This window comes from Austrofundulus limnaeus, unplaced genomic scaffold, assembly GCF_001266775.1.
Source record: "Austrofundulus limnaeus strain Quisiro unplaced genomic scaffold, Austrofundulus_limnaeus-1.0 Scaffold422, whole genome shotgun sequence".
Taxonomy (NCBI): domain Eukaryota; kingdom Metazoa; phylum Chordata; class Actinopteri; order Cyprinodontiformes; family Rivulidae; genus Austrofundulus; species Austrofundulus limnaeus.
This window is the reverse complement of record NW_013952824.1, coordinates 6872-18811: the sequence shown is the minus strand read 5'-3', so window position 1 is coordinate 18811 and position 11940 is coordinate 6872. Positions and strand designations below refer to the sequence as shown.

At 51.7% G+C, this 11940-nt stretch overlaps 1 protein-coding gene across 1 annotated transcript in view; it reads left to right on the top strand.

The window, feature by feature from the left end:
- Positions 1-11940, top strand: part of LOC106529077 (spectrin beta chain, non-erythrocytic 1) — a gene marked incomplete in the record, with an annotated part of 40099 nt that overhangs the window by 24192 nt on the left and 3967 nt on the right. Inside the window, 21 exon segments of the mRNA XM_014024412.1 lie at positions 999-1869; positions 1948-2085; positions 2179-2935; positions 3089-3291; positions 3369-3459; positions 3573-3719; positions 3899-4162; positions 4238-4462; positions 4937-5026; positions 5107-5385; positions 5471-5601; positions 5692-5896; positions 6607-6981; positions 7308-7552; positions 9544-9682; positions 9783-9867; positions 9952-10148; positions 10237-10346; positions 10658-10703; positions 10898-11100; positions 11174-11347. Coding sequence (XP_013879866.1) covers positions 999-1869; positions 1948-2085; positions 2179-2935; positions 3089-3291; positions 3369-3459; positions 3573-3719; positions 3899-4162; positions 4238-4462; positions 4937-5026; positions 5107-5385; positions 5471-5601; positions 5692-5896; positions 6607-6981; positions 7308-7552; positions 9544-9682; positions 9783-9867; positions 9952-10148; positions 10237-10346; positions 10658-10703; positions 10898-11100; positions 11174-11347 — 4975 coding nt within the window.

Below are 11940 nucleotides of genomic sequence, written 5' to 3'. Positions count from 1 at the left end.
TCAAATTGTGCGTACGCCAGTTTTATAAATCCGACCCCTGGTCTGTTTTCTTTTTAACTTGACTCAGCCAAAGTGAAACAGGAAGTGACATCAAAGGGAACTCTTTACCAATGAAAACTCTCGTCTTTGTTTATTGAAACATTATTTAAATTCTGACTCTTCTTCATCTATCTGATAGACTCAAAATAATTAAAAAACATCAGATTCTTCTCTACAGTCTGTTATCAGTTGTTGTAACAAYGCTCTGTTTACATTCAGACATTCCCCTATGACATCACTTCCTGTTACTTAACAGGCAAATATCTCAACAACTGTTCATCTCAGCAACATGGAATTTATTTTGCAATATTTTATCAATGTCCCCTTTGTAAAAATGTGTTCAGAATCAGAAAGAGCTTTCTTGCCATTGTCAGTGATAAACACAGACTAGGAATTTGGACTGCCTTCAGGATCATTTTCATTTTACGATAAACCAGGTCTCCCCCACAGCCAATCAGCAGGAATCCAGTTATCATGAATCCAAAAATATACAGATCTTCCACGTCTTCAGTGGAAAGCGGGTCCAAACAGATGAGGTTCCACCCMCAAGGCCCAGACACACGCCCGGCCGCCACCATTCCACTGGGACAGCTGCGCTCCCCTCGCTCCAATCTCGGTGTGGAAAAACTAGTGTCGATTACGTTCAAAGACCAGTTGACCAAATCCATAATTCCTTTGTTATCGGATGATAGGTAGAAGAAAGGCTTGACCCAGCTGCAAAACAGGGAAGGAGGGACAGGTTCGGGAGAGAGAGCAGAAAGCGTCCGACTCCTCTGAAGGCCAAGCAGAGAAAAAATATATATATATGTACAGTATATACGTATATTCATTCGTCTGTGTTACAGAGATGTGATGTCACAGGCACTTTAAAGACCTGTAGTCAGATCCCTGTTTTTGTTCTGATTCTCTCTGGTCCAAACAAAGGTTTGGGTTCAGACTGAAAGTCTTTTCTTCTCCAGGGTACAAGCCCTGTGACCCTCAGATCATCCAGGACCGGGTGGCCCACCTGGAGTTCTGCTACCAGGAGCTGAGCCAGCTGGCCGCGGAGCGTCGTGCCCACCTGGAGGAGTCTCGTCGCCTCTGGAAGTTCTTGTGGGAGCTGGCGGAGGAGGAGGGCTGGATCCGTGAGAAAGAGCAGATCCTGTCCTCCCTGGAGCTAGGTAAAGACCTGACGGGGGCTGTGCGCCTGCTGAGCCAGCAGCGCGCCCTGGAAGATGAGATGAGCGGACGCGCTGGGCACCTGCAGCACACCATAGCCGAGGGCCAGACCATGGTCCAGGTGGGTCACTTCGGTGCCGCCAGGATCCAGGAGCGCGTCGCGGACCTCCAGGCTCAGTGGGCCGCCCTCGAGCAGCTGGTCGCCTCGAGGAAGAGGAGACTGGAGGAAGCTCTGGCTCTGCACCAGTTCCAGGCGGACGCGGACGACGTGGACGCCTGGACTCTGGACGCTCTGCGCATCGTCTCCAGTGGAGAGACCGGCCACGACGAGTTCTCCACCCAAGCTCTGGTCCGGAAGCACAAGGACGCCGCAGCAGAGGTGGCCAGCTACCGCTCAGTTATCGACTCCCTACACGAGCAGGTGGCGGCGCTGCCCCGGGACGAGGCGGAGTCAGAGGAGGTGCGCGGCCGGCTGGCTGGCATCGAGGAGCGCTACAGGGAGGTGTCTGAGCTGACCAAGCTGAGGAAGCAGGCGCTGCAGGACACGCTGGCGCTCTACAAGATGTTCAGCGAGGTGGACGCCTGCCAGGTCTGGATCGACGAGAAGGAGCAGTGGCTCAACGGCATGGAGATCCCCGAGAAACTGGAGGACCTGGAGGTCATACAGCACAGGTAGGACCGCTGGGCGCACCTGTARTTACCTGTGTGTCAGGTACTGGTGGTCTGACCCGGACGCTCATCTCTCTGCAGGTTCGAGAGTCTGGAACCAGAGATGAACAGCCAGGCGTCTCGTGTAGCTGTGGTGAACCAGATCGCCCGACAGCTGGTCCACAGTGGACACCCGAGTCACAAGGACATCAAGACTCAGCAGGACAAGCTCAACAACAGGTACGGACTCTAGCAGAACCTCCACAGAACCTGACCATAGGCCCGTGAAACTGGAATGATCTTTTGACTCTGACCGTCCCCGCTCCCCCACAGGTGGAGTCAGTTCCGGGACCTTGTGGACCAAAAGAAAGAGTCCCTGAACTCAGCTCTGGGTGTGCAGAACTACCACCTGGACTGCAACGAGACCAAGTCCTGGATCAGAGAGAAAACCAAAGTCATCGAGTCCACCCAAGAGCTGGGCAACGACCTGACCGGAGTCATGGCCCTGCAGCGGAAACTGACCGGCATGGAGCGGGACCTGCTCGCCATCCAGGACAAGCTGGGGGACCTGCAGACCGAGGCCCAGCAGCTTTCTGAGGAGCACCCAGACCAGGCCAAGGCCATCACTGGACGGCTGGCCGAGATCACCGCCGTCTGGAACGAGATGAAGAACACTCTGAAGACCCGGGAGGAGTCTCTGGGCGAAGCCCGCAAACTGCAGCAGTTTCTACGGGAGCTGGACGACTTCCAGGCCTGGCTGTCCCGCACTCAGACCGCCATCGCCTCTGAGGACATGCCCAACACGCTGGCCGAGGCCGAGAAGCTGATGGCCCAGCACCAAAGCATCAAGAACGAGGTCCAGAACTACGAAGAGGACTACCAGAAGATGCGGGACATGGGCGAGATGGTGACGCAGGGTCAGACCGATGCTCAGCACATGTTCCTGCACCAGAGGCTGCAGGCGCTCCACACCGGCTGGAACGAGCTGCACAGGATGTGGGAGAACCGGCAGAACCTGCTGTCCCAGTCYCATGCCTACCAGCTGTTCCTGAGGGACACCAGGCAGGCCGAGGCCTTCCTCAACAACCAGGTAAGATCAGGGTCTCACCTGCAAACACCTGAACCCCCCACTGACAGACCCCAGGTAAAACCTGTGATCCTCAGAGGATGAACCTGAGACCAGTTCTAACCTGTTCTCACCTGAGGATGAACCTGTCAAAGTTTTAGTCTGGTTTCTTGGCAGGAGTATATCCTGGCTCACACGGAGTTGCCCACCACTCTGGAGGGTGCTGAGGCTGCCATCAAGAAGCAGGAGGACTTTATGACCACCATGGACGCCAGCGAGGATAAGATCAACGCCGTGATTGAAGCGGGCCGGAGGCTGGCGGCTGACGGGAACATCAACGCCGATCGTATCCAGGAACGAGTGTCCTCCATCGATGACAGGTACCTTCAGCAGAGGTCAGAGAGGAGCCAGTTCTCATGGTTCCTTCATGGTTCCTTCATGTTCCTTCATGTTCCAGGCATAAGAAGAACAGGGAGGCTGCTGTGGAGCTGCTGATGAGACTGAAGGACAATCGAGACCTGCAGAAGTTCCTCCAGGACTGTCAAGAGGTCGGTCAGCACTCCTTACAGSAGCAGTTTGGTCAAACATGGTGTTCTGAGATGATGAAATACTCACTGATGTGACACAACCATTGCTGTAATCCTCTGTTGTGTTCCTGCAGCTGTCTCTGTGGATCAGTGAGAAGATGCTGACAGCGCAGGACATGACCTATGATGAGGCTAGGAACCTGCACAGCAAGTGGCTGAAACACCAGGCCTTCATGGCTGAACTGCAGTCCAACAAGGAGTGGCTGGACAAAATCCAGAAGGTACGTGTGTTCTCAGCAGGGTGTGAGGAAGAACTAACAACTGGGTTTTCAGGAGCTGTTTGGGTTCAGACCCAGTGATCTTTTTTTAACTGGACAGTTATGGAATAATGTATCCGGTCAACGAGAACCTTTTAAAGGTGACTAGGGCTCAGCATGCTAAGTTTAGTCCCTGCCTTCAGGACGGGATGCTGCTGGTGTCAGAGAAGCCCGAGACAGAGGCGGTGGTGAAGGAGAAGCTCTCGTTGCTCCATGGCACGTGGGACAAGCTGGAATCCACCACTCAGACCAAAGCCCAATGTCTGTTCGACGCCAACAAGGCTGAGCTGTTCACGCAGAGCTGCACCGACCTGGACAAGTGGCTGGGCAGCCTGGAGGGCCAGATCCAGTCTGATGACTACGGCAAAGACCTGACGTCCGTCAACATCCTGCTRAAGAAGCAGCAGGTCAGTTGGTTTTCTAACAGGACATGTATGTGTGTCATTTTCTAACTTTTTCTAACCGAGTCACTCTTTGATTAGATGTTGGAGAACCAGGTGGAGGTGCGTCAGAGGGAGGTGGTGGAGCTGCAGAGCCAAGTGAAGGCCCTTGGTCAGGAGGTGAAAGACACTGACGAGGTGGACGGGCGTAGACAGGTGGTGGAGAAGAAGTTCCAGGAGCTGCTGGAACCGCTGCGGCAGCGCAGAAATTTCCTAGTGGCATCCAGAGAAATTCATCAGTTCAACCGTGACATCGAGGACGAAATCGTATGTAGATAGACTCTCTTCACAAACCATGCCCCGCCCCTAACATACCATACCCTGCTCCCAACYCACCATGCCCCGCCCCTCAACCCAACCCACCATGTCCCGCCCCTAACATACTATGTCCCACCCCCAACATAGCATGCCCCGCCCCAACATACCATGCCAAGCCCCCACCCCCAACCCACCATGTCCCGTTCCTCAACCCAACCTACCATGTCTCACCCCTCAACCCAACCCACCATGTCCCGCAACTCAACCCAACCCACCATGTCCCGCAACTCAACCCAACCCACTATGTCTTGCCCCTCAAACCAACCCACCATGTCCCGCCCGCCCCTCAACCCAACCCACCATGTCCTGCCCCTCAACCCAACCCACCATGCCCTACGCCCCATAAACACTGAAAGCTGAATCTAAGAGACTAAGTGACCCCTCCCCATGGCAATACCACCCACTCTCAATGTTTTCCTGCAGCTCTGGGCCCATGAGAGGATGCCTGTGGCCACATCCACTGACTATGGACACAACCTGCAGACAGTTCAGCTGCTCATCAAGAAGAACCAGGTGAGTTCCTGTAACCTCAGAGGGTCTGCAGGTTTGTTGTTGTCCTTCTAACATTTTGGTGTCTATGTTTTTGACCTCAGACGGTAGAGAAGGAAATCCAGGGTCATCAGCCTCGTATCACTGACATCCTGGAGCGCAGTCAGAGTCTGCTGCAGGATCAGTCCTCCAACACTAATGTGATCCGCCAGCGTCTCTCCGACCTGCAGCAGCTTTGGAAGCAGTTGATGGAAGAAGTGGAGCGGCGGCACAAACGGCTTCAGGAGGCCCACAAAGCCCAGCAGTATTACTTTGATGCCGCCGAGGCAGAGGCCTGGATGAGTGAACAGGAGCTCTACATGATGTCAGAGGAGAAGGCCAAGGTCTTTGAGGGAGGGCAGCATCAGACAAACCATCCTGTAAAGCTCTTGGTTCCATCAGTCTTATGAATCTTTTTTTCCTGATCAGGACGGGCAGAGCGCTGTCAACATGCTGAAAAAACATCAGATCATGGAGCAGGCGGTTGAGGACTACGCCGAGACTGTCCATCAGCTGTCTAAGACCAGCAGAGGACTCGTGGCTGATGGACACCCAGAGAGGTGCTTACACTCATCTGTATGACAAGTAAAACCCTGAGAACAGTTCTCATTTGTCCCAGTAACACAACTTTGTGGGTGTTTTTGTGTCAGTGAGCGAATCAGTATGCGGCAGTCCAAGGTTGACAAGCTATACGCTGGCCTGAAGGACCTGTCTGAGGAGAGGCGTGGCAAACTAGATGAGAGGCTCCACCTCTTCCAGCTCAATCGAGAGGTGGATGACCTAGAACAGTGGATTGCTGAGCGAGAGGTGGTGGCCGGGTCACACGAGCTGGGCCAGGATTACGAACACGTCACTGTAAGTTACTGCAAGTAATACTGAGAYATGACAGGTGGTACTAAGGTCAGGGTACGAAGATAAAGAGGTTTTCTTTAAACAGTACAAGAATACCTCTGTCAGACTGTACCGATATACCTCTGTAAGACGGTACCAAGATGGTACCGGTATACCTCTGCCAATTGAGAGTACCGGTATACCTCTGTAAGMCGGTACCGGTACCTGTATACCTCTGTCAGACTGTATCGGTATACCTCTGTAAGACAGTACCTGTATATCTCTGTCAGATTGCACCAGTATAAATCTGTAAGACGGTACCGGTATGCCTCTGTAAGATGGTACCGGTATGCTTCTGTAAGACGGTACCGGTATGCCTCTGTAAGACGGCACCGGTATACCCCTGTCAGACTGTACCGATATACCTCCGTAAGATGGTACCGATATGCCTCTGTCAAACTGTACCGTTATATCTCTGTAAGATGGTGCCGGTATACCTCTATAAGATGGTACCGGTATACCTCTGTAAGACGGTACCAGTATACCTCTGTTAGACTGTACCGGTATATCTCTGTAAAACGATGCCGGTATGCCTCTGTAAGACGATACCGGTATGCCGCTGTAAGATGGTACCGTTATGCCTCTGTAAGATGGTACCGGTATCCCTCTGCCATCTTGGAGTACCAGTATACCTCTGTCAAAACCATCTAATGTCAACTCATCTCTGGTTTCAGATGCTGCAGGAGCGTTTCCGGGAGTTTGCACGGGACACTGGAAACATTGGACAGGAGCGTGTAGACGCTGTTAACCGGCTGGCAGATGAGCTGATCAATGCCGGGCATGGTGATGCAGCCACAGTAGCTGAGTGGAAAGACGGACTGAATGAGGCCTGGGCAGACCTGCTGGAGCTTATCGACACCAGAACTCAAATCCTTGCTGCCTCCTTTGAGCTCCACAAGTTCTACCACGATGCCAAGGAGATCTTAGGACGCATCGCAGACAAGCAGAAAAAGCTGCCAGAAGAGGTGGGCCGAGACCAAAACACGGTGGAGACTCTGCAGAGGATGCACACCACCTTTGAACACGACATCCAGGCACTGGGAACGCAGGTGAGATTTCTGTCTGTTCACGCCCAGAAACCAGGAGCTAGAGATCAAGAAGAAAAACAAATCAGAATATTAATGCTGGGTGTTCAGGGTGGTGGTTAGCGATCTATCTCATACATGTCCCGTGATCTGTCACATACATGTCCTGAGATTTGTGACATACATGTCCCATGATCTGTCACATACATGTCCTGAGATTTGTGACATACATGTCCCGTGATCTGTCACATACATGTCCTGAGATTTGTGACATACATGCCCCATGATCTGTCACATACACGTCCCGTGATCTATCACATACATGTCCTGTGATCTGTTGCGTGCTGCAGGTGAGGCAGCTGCAGGAGGATGCGGTGCGCCTGCAGTCAGCGTACGCCGGGGACAAGGCAGATGATATTCAGCGCAGGGAAAGCGAAGTTCTGGAGGCCTGGAGGAGTCTGCTGGAGGCCTGTGAAGGACGCAGGGTCCGTCTCCTGGACACCGGGGACAAGTTCCGCTTCTTCAGCATGGTCCGGGACCTCATGCTGTGGATGGAGGACGTGATCCGGCTTATTGAGGCCCAGGAAAAACCCAGGTAGGCCCGTTAAATTAAGTCAGGGGTGCCAAACCATTTTTGAACCAAGGGCTACTTTTGAAGTCGGYAGTTTGTCGAGATCTACTCATCCAGTCTCAGTATCAAAAAAACAATTTTTCATCTCCCTACTCCTCACTTCTTTAAATAAAACAGAAAGTAATTTGTTGCTAGTTTTATTTAATTTAAAATATTGTCAAGCAAAACTATCTACTTAACCATATACTTACCTACAAAAAAAAGAAAAGATAAAATCCTTACTTAACCCCTGACAGAAAAACAGAAAAGTGATGCTCGAACAAAAAGGATAATTTTTTTTTATCTCCTTCAATTAGTACTCCCTGTAACATGTGAGCTATGAGGGCTGAAAACAAGCCCAGTGAGAACCACAGACTTAAATAACTTTGGAGCACAGGAACTCGTCTCCATTTATTCAAAGAACTCTCCTCTCTTTCTCTCCATACAGGGGAGGAAAAACAAAACATATCTCTATCAGGGTCAACATGGCTACCACAACAGTGCTGCGCTTTTTTTAAAGTCAAAGCACACAATCTAAAACTCTCGTTTATACTATCACAAAAAGTGACTTACGATGGTGCAGATTCACAAATCTCCAACAACTATTTCAAACCTCAATCTGCAGCACGCAGGATGGTGTCATCTGTAGGAGCTAAAGAGCTCAGTCCCTCACTGGTCAAGACTGCCGGCTCCAGACCATTCAGAGAGTTCCACCTGTTCACCACCTATCAGACAAGAGACACACACACAGCCCCGTTAAGTAGAGAAAACAAGGGCACACCCAAACTGCAAAATAAATAAATAAATAAATAACACAAAGGTGCCAGTCAGTGTATAACAGGTAATGTAATAAAAAACATACATACAGACCCAATGTGACAAGTCTAGAGGAGACAACTTTTTATGCAGGCTATATAAAAATAAGTGCGTGTCTACCTTAGTGGGACTTCTGACACTGGGAGGAGGCCAGGGTCTCATAGGTGGGCAGGATGAGGTGGATGAGAGGCGAAGGCAGGTCTCCAGGTGATCATCAGTGTATCTGTTCTTGGACTTGATGATTTTCATGTGAGAGAAAGCTGTCTCAAGTTCAAAGCACCTCTTCTGATGGTGGGATACGTTTCCTCTGACAGCAGACTGCAGAACTCTCCATCCATGCAACTTGTTGCGCTGGATTTGATCCCAGTGTCATTTTGCAGAGTCAAAACCTCATTTTCAACACCAGAGCAGACAAGACTGAGACAMGGACACAAATTTGGACACATCCATCCATCCTGGACAACTGCACGTCTTTATAGCAGCCACAATCTCACTTTTATTTTTAAAATTACAGAAAAGCACGTCTGCAGCATCAAACACTTCTTTCATAACTTTGTCATCGCTGAAAGACATTTTTTGTGTTGAGGCAGGAGGGGGCTGCATTAGCAGCCTTACCGTAGGAGGGGAAATCYGCTTCGTAGCGTCTGTGCATTGTTTTAAAAGAAATGCAGTTCCACGTTATCCTTTTTGGACAAGCCAAGGTAGCGCTCGAATTACATATGAGTCCTCTTCCCACTCCAGGTGAAAATAAGTTTTTGGCTTCTTGTTAGCTGTCTTTCGTTAATTTTTTTCCGCCTCTCTGCTATGTTGTGAACACGTGACCCTAAAGTGTCATGCGATCATGTTCGGAGTACTGTTTCACAGCACCCAAAACTCACGAGACTACGTCTGTGAGAATACAAGATGGGGAGTGGAGGGAGCGCATTGCTGGAATGTGTTACTTAAACTCCTCCCACCTCCACCGCTTCTGCCGGAGTTAGAATGAAGCTCAGCGAGCGGACATGTCACCTTGCTCTAACAAGGTTGTGCTTCGCGGGAGACTGGGAACCAGCTGGTGGGCGACCGATCACCCACGAGCGACTGTTTGGGCACACCTGGATTAAGGTGTGCATGTGGGTGAGCATCAGGAGTGGCTCTGCTGAAGCTGTTTGTTGTTTCAGAGATGTGTCTTCTGTGGAGCTGCTGATGAACAACCATCAGGGCATCAAGGCGGAGATCGACGCCCGTAACGACAGCTTCACCACCTGCATCGAGCTGGGGAAAGCTCTGCTGGCCAGAAAACACTACGCTTCACCGGAGGTGACTTTATTAGACCAGATGATGGAGCAGATGTTCCATCATCTGACTGATGTCATGATCAGATCCTCCTGTGGGTCTCACAGATGTTCTTATCGTTCAGATCAAGGAGAAGCTGCTGCAGCTGACGGACAAAAGGAAGGAGATGATTGATAAGTGGGAGGACCGATGGGAGTGGCTCCGCCTCAGTAAGTCTCACTTCCTGTTTCATTAAACCAATCAGAGAGTCGGGGTCACTGCAGGTCCTGATGCTGGCCCGTGTCCTCCTCTAGTCCTGGAGGTGCACCAGTTCTCGCGGGACGCGGGTGTGGCCGAGGCATGGCTGCTGGGCCAGGAGCCGTACCTGTCCAGCAGAGAGGTGGGCCAGAGCGTGGACGAGGTGGAGAAGCTCATCAAACGCCACGAAGCCTTCGAGAAGTCCGCCGCCACCTGGGAGGAGCGCTTCTCTGCCCTGGAGAGGCTGACCACGGTGAGGAGGAATGATGAAGAGGAGGGGGGTGGGGTGGTGATGATGATGATGATGATGATGATGATGATGACACTGTGTGGTGTTCCAGCTGGAGCTGCTGGAGGTCAGGAGGCAGCAGGAGGAGGAGGAGAGGAGGAGGAAACCAACACCTGCAGAACCAGCTGTGGTCCAGCAGGAAGAAGCTCAGCAGCAGCAGAGGTGAAAGGTCACACAAACACAAACAGGAAGTTCAAACACAGACGTGTGGGTCACCTGTAAAGTTGGGGGGGTTGGGGGGGGGCGGGGGGTGTCAGTGTCTTGCTCAGGGACACTTCCACATGTGTCTGAAAGCGGTGGAACTGAACCTCCAACTCTCTCATTAGAGGAACAACTCCCCTAACCACTCATCCACTGCCAACCTGACCTGTCTGTGGAGGTCATAGGTCAGGAGGCGGAGTTTAACCTGAACAGGTTTTAACCAACAGGTGTGTAAATATGACTTGAAAAAACTGCTTCTTGTTTTTCTGCAGCGTCGTCACTCAGAACGGCCTCCCATCGGACCAGAACTCTCCTCAGGTCTGGTCTCTGCATGCATCTTATTCTGAAATCCTCACTGAGCTTTACTCTGAAAGTCAGGTTCTGGTTGTTCTCATTAGACCTTTCATCTGTAAATAATAAATGTGAAATGAGACAAGAACTTTTTAGAACAAAACTTTATTTTCTTGCTTTTAGTTTTCTCGTCTCGTTTGTGTTTGGTCTTTGGTCTGCAGGATGCAGGGGACGATCTGGCTAACGGGATTGCTGAGCACAGCTCAAAGGAAACAAGCCCCGCCCCCTCGCCGACGTCCGGCAGGAAGACTAAAAGCCAGTCGGCCACACTGCCCACCAAGAACCAGGACCTGACCTGGCAGCCCGAAGGCTTCCTGCACCGTAAACACGAGTGGGAGGGGCACAACAAGAAGGCCTCCAACAGGTGAGATCCAACAGGTGCTCTGCTCCGCCCCCTTTTAGGGCACCGTCTGACCTCTCTGCTCTGTGATTGGCAGGTCGTGGCACAACGTGTACTGCGTCATCAAAAACAAGGAAGTGAGCTTCTACAAGGACAGCAAGGCAGCTGGACAGGGCGTGGCTTACCACGGCGAGCCATCTGTCAGCCTGAAGAATGCCACCTGTGACGTGGCCTCTGAGTACAAGAAGAAGAAACACGTCTTCAAACTCAGGTGAGCGTCAGACTGGTGGGCGGAGTCACAGGTTCTGACAGGTTAAACTGAGGCTGGTGGGCGGAGTCACAGGTTCTGACAGGTTAAACTGAGGCTGGTGGACGGAGTCACAGGTTCTGACAGGTTAAACTGAGGCTGGTGGGCGGAGTCACAGGTTCTGACAGGTTAAACTGAGGCTGGTGGACGGAGTCACAGGTTCTGACAGGTTAAACTGAGGCTGGTGGGCGGAGTCACAGGTTCTGACAGGTTAAACTGAGGCTGGTGGACGGAGTCACAGGTTCTGACAGGTTAAACTGAGGCTGGTGGGCGGAGTCACAGGTTCTGACAGGTTAAACTGAGGCTGGTGGACGGAGTCACAGGTTCTGACAGGTTAAACTGAGGCTGGTGGGCGGAGTCACAGGTTCTGACAGGTTAAACTGAGGCTGGTGGACGGAGTCACAGGTTCTGACAGGTTAAACTGAGGCTGGTGGGCGGAGTCACAGGTTCTGACAGGTTAAACTCAGACTGGTGGGCGGAGTCACAGGTTCTGACAGGTTAAACTGAGGCTGGTGGGCGGAGTCACAGGTTCTGACAGGTTAAACTCAGACTGGTGG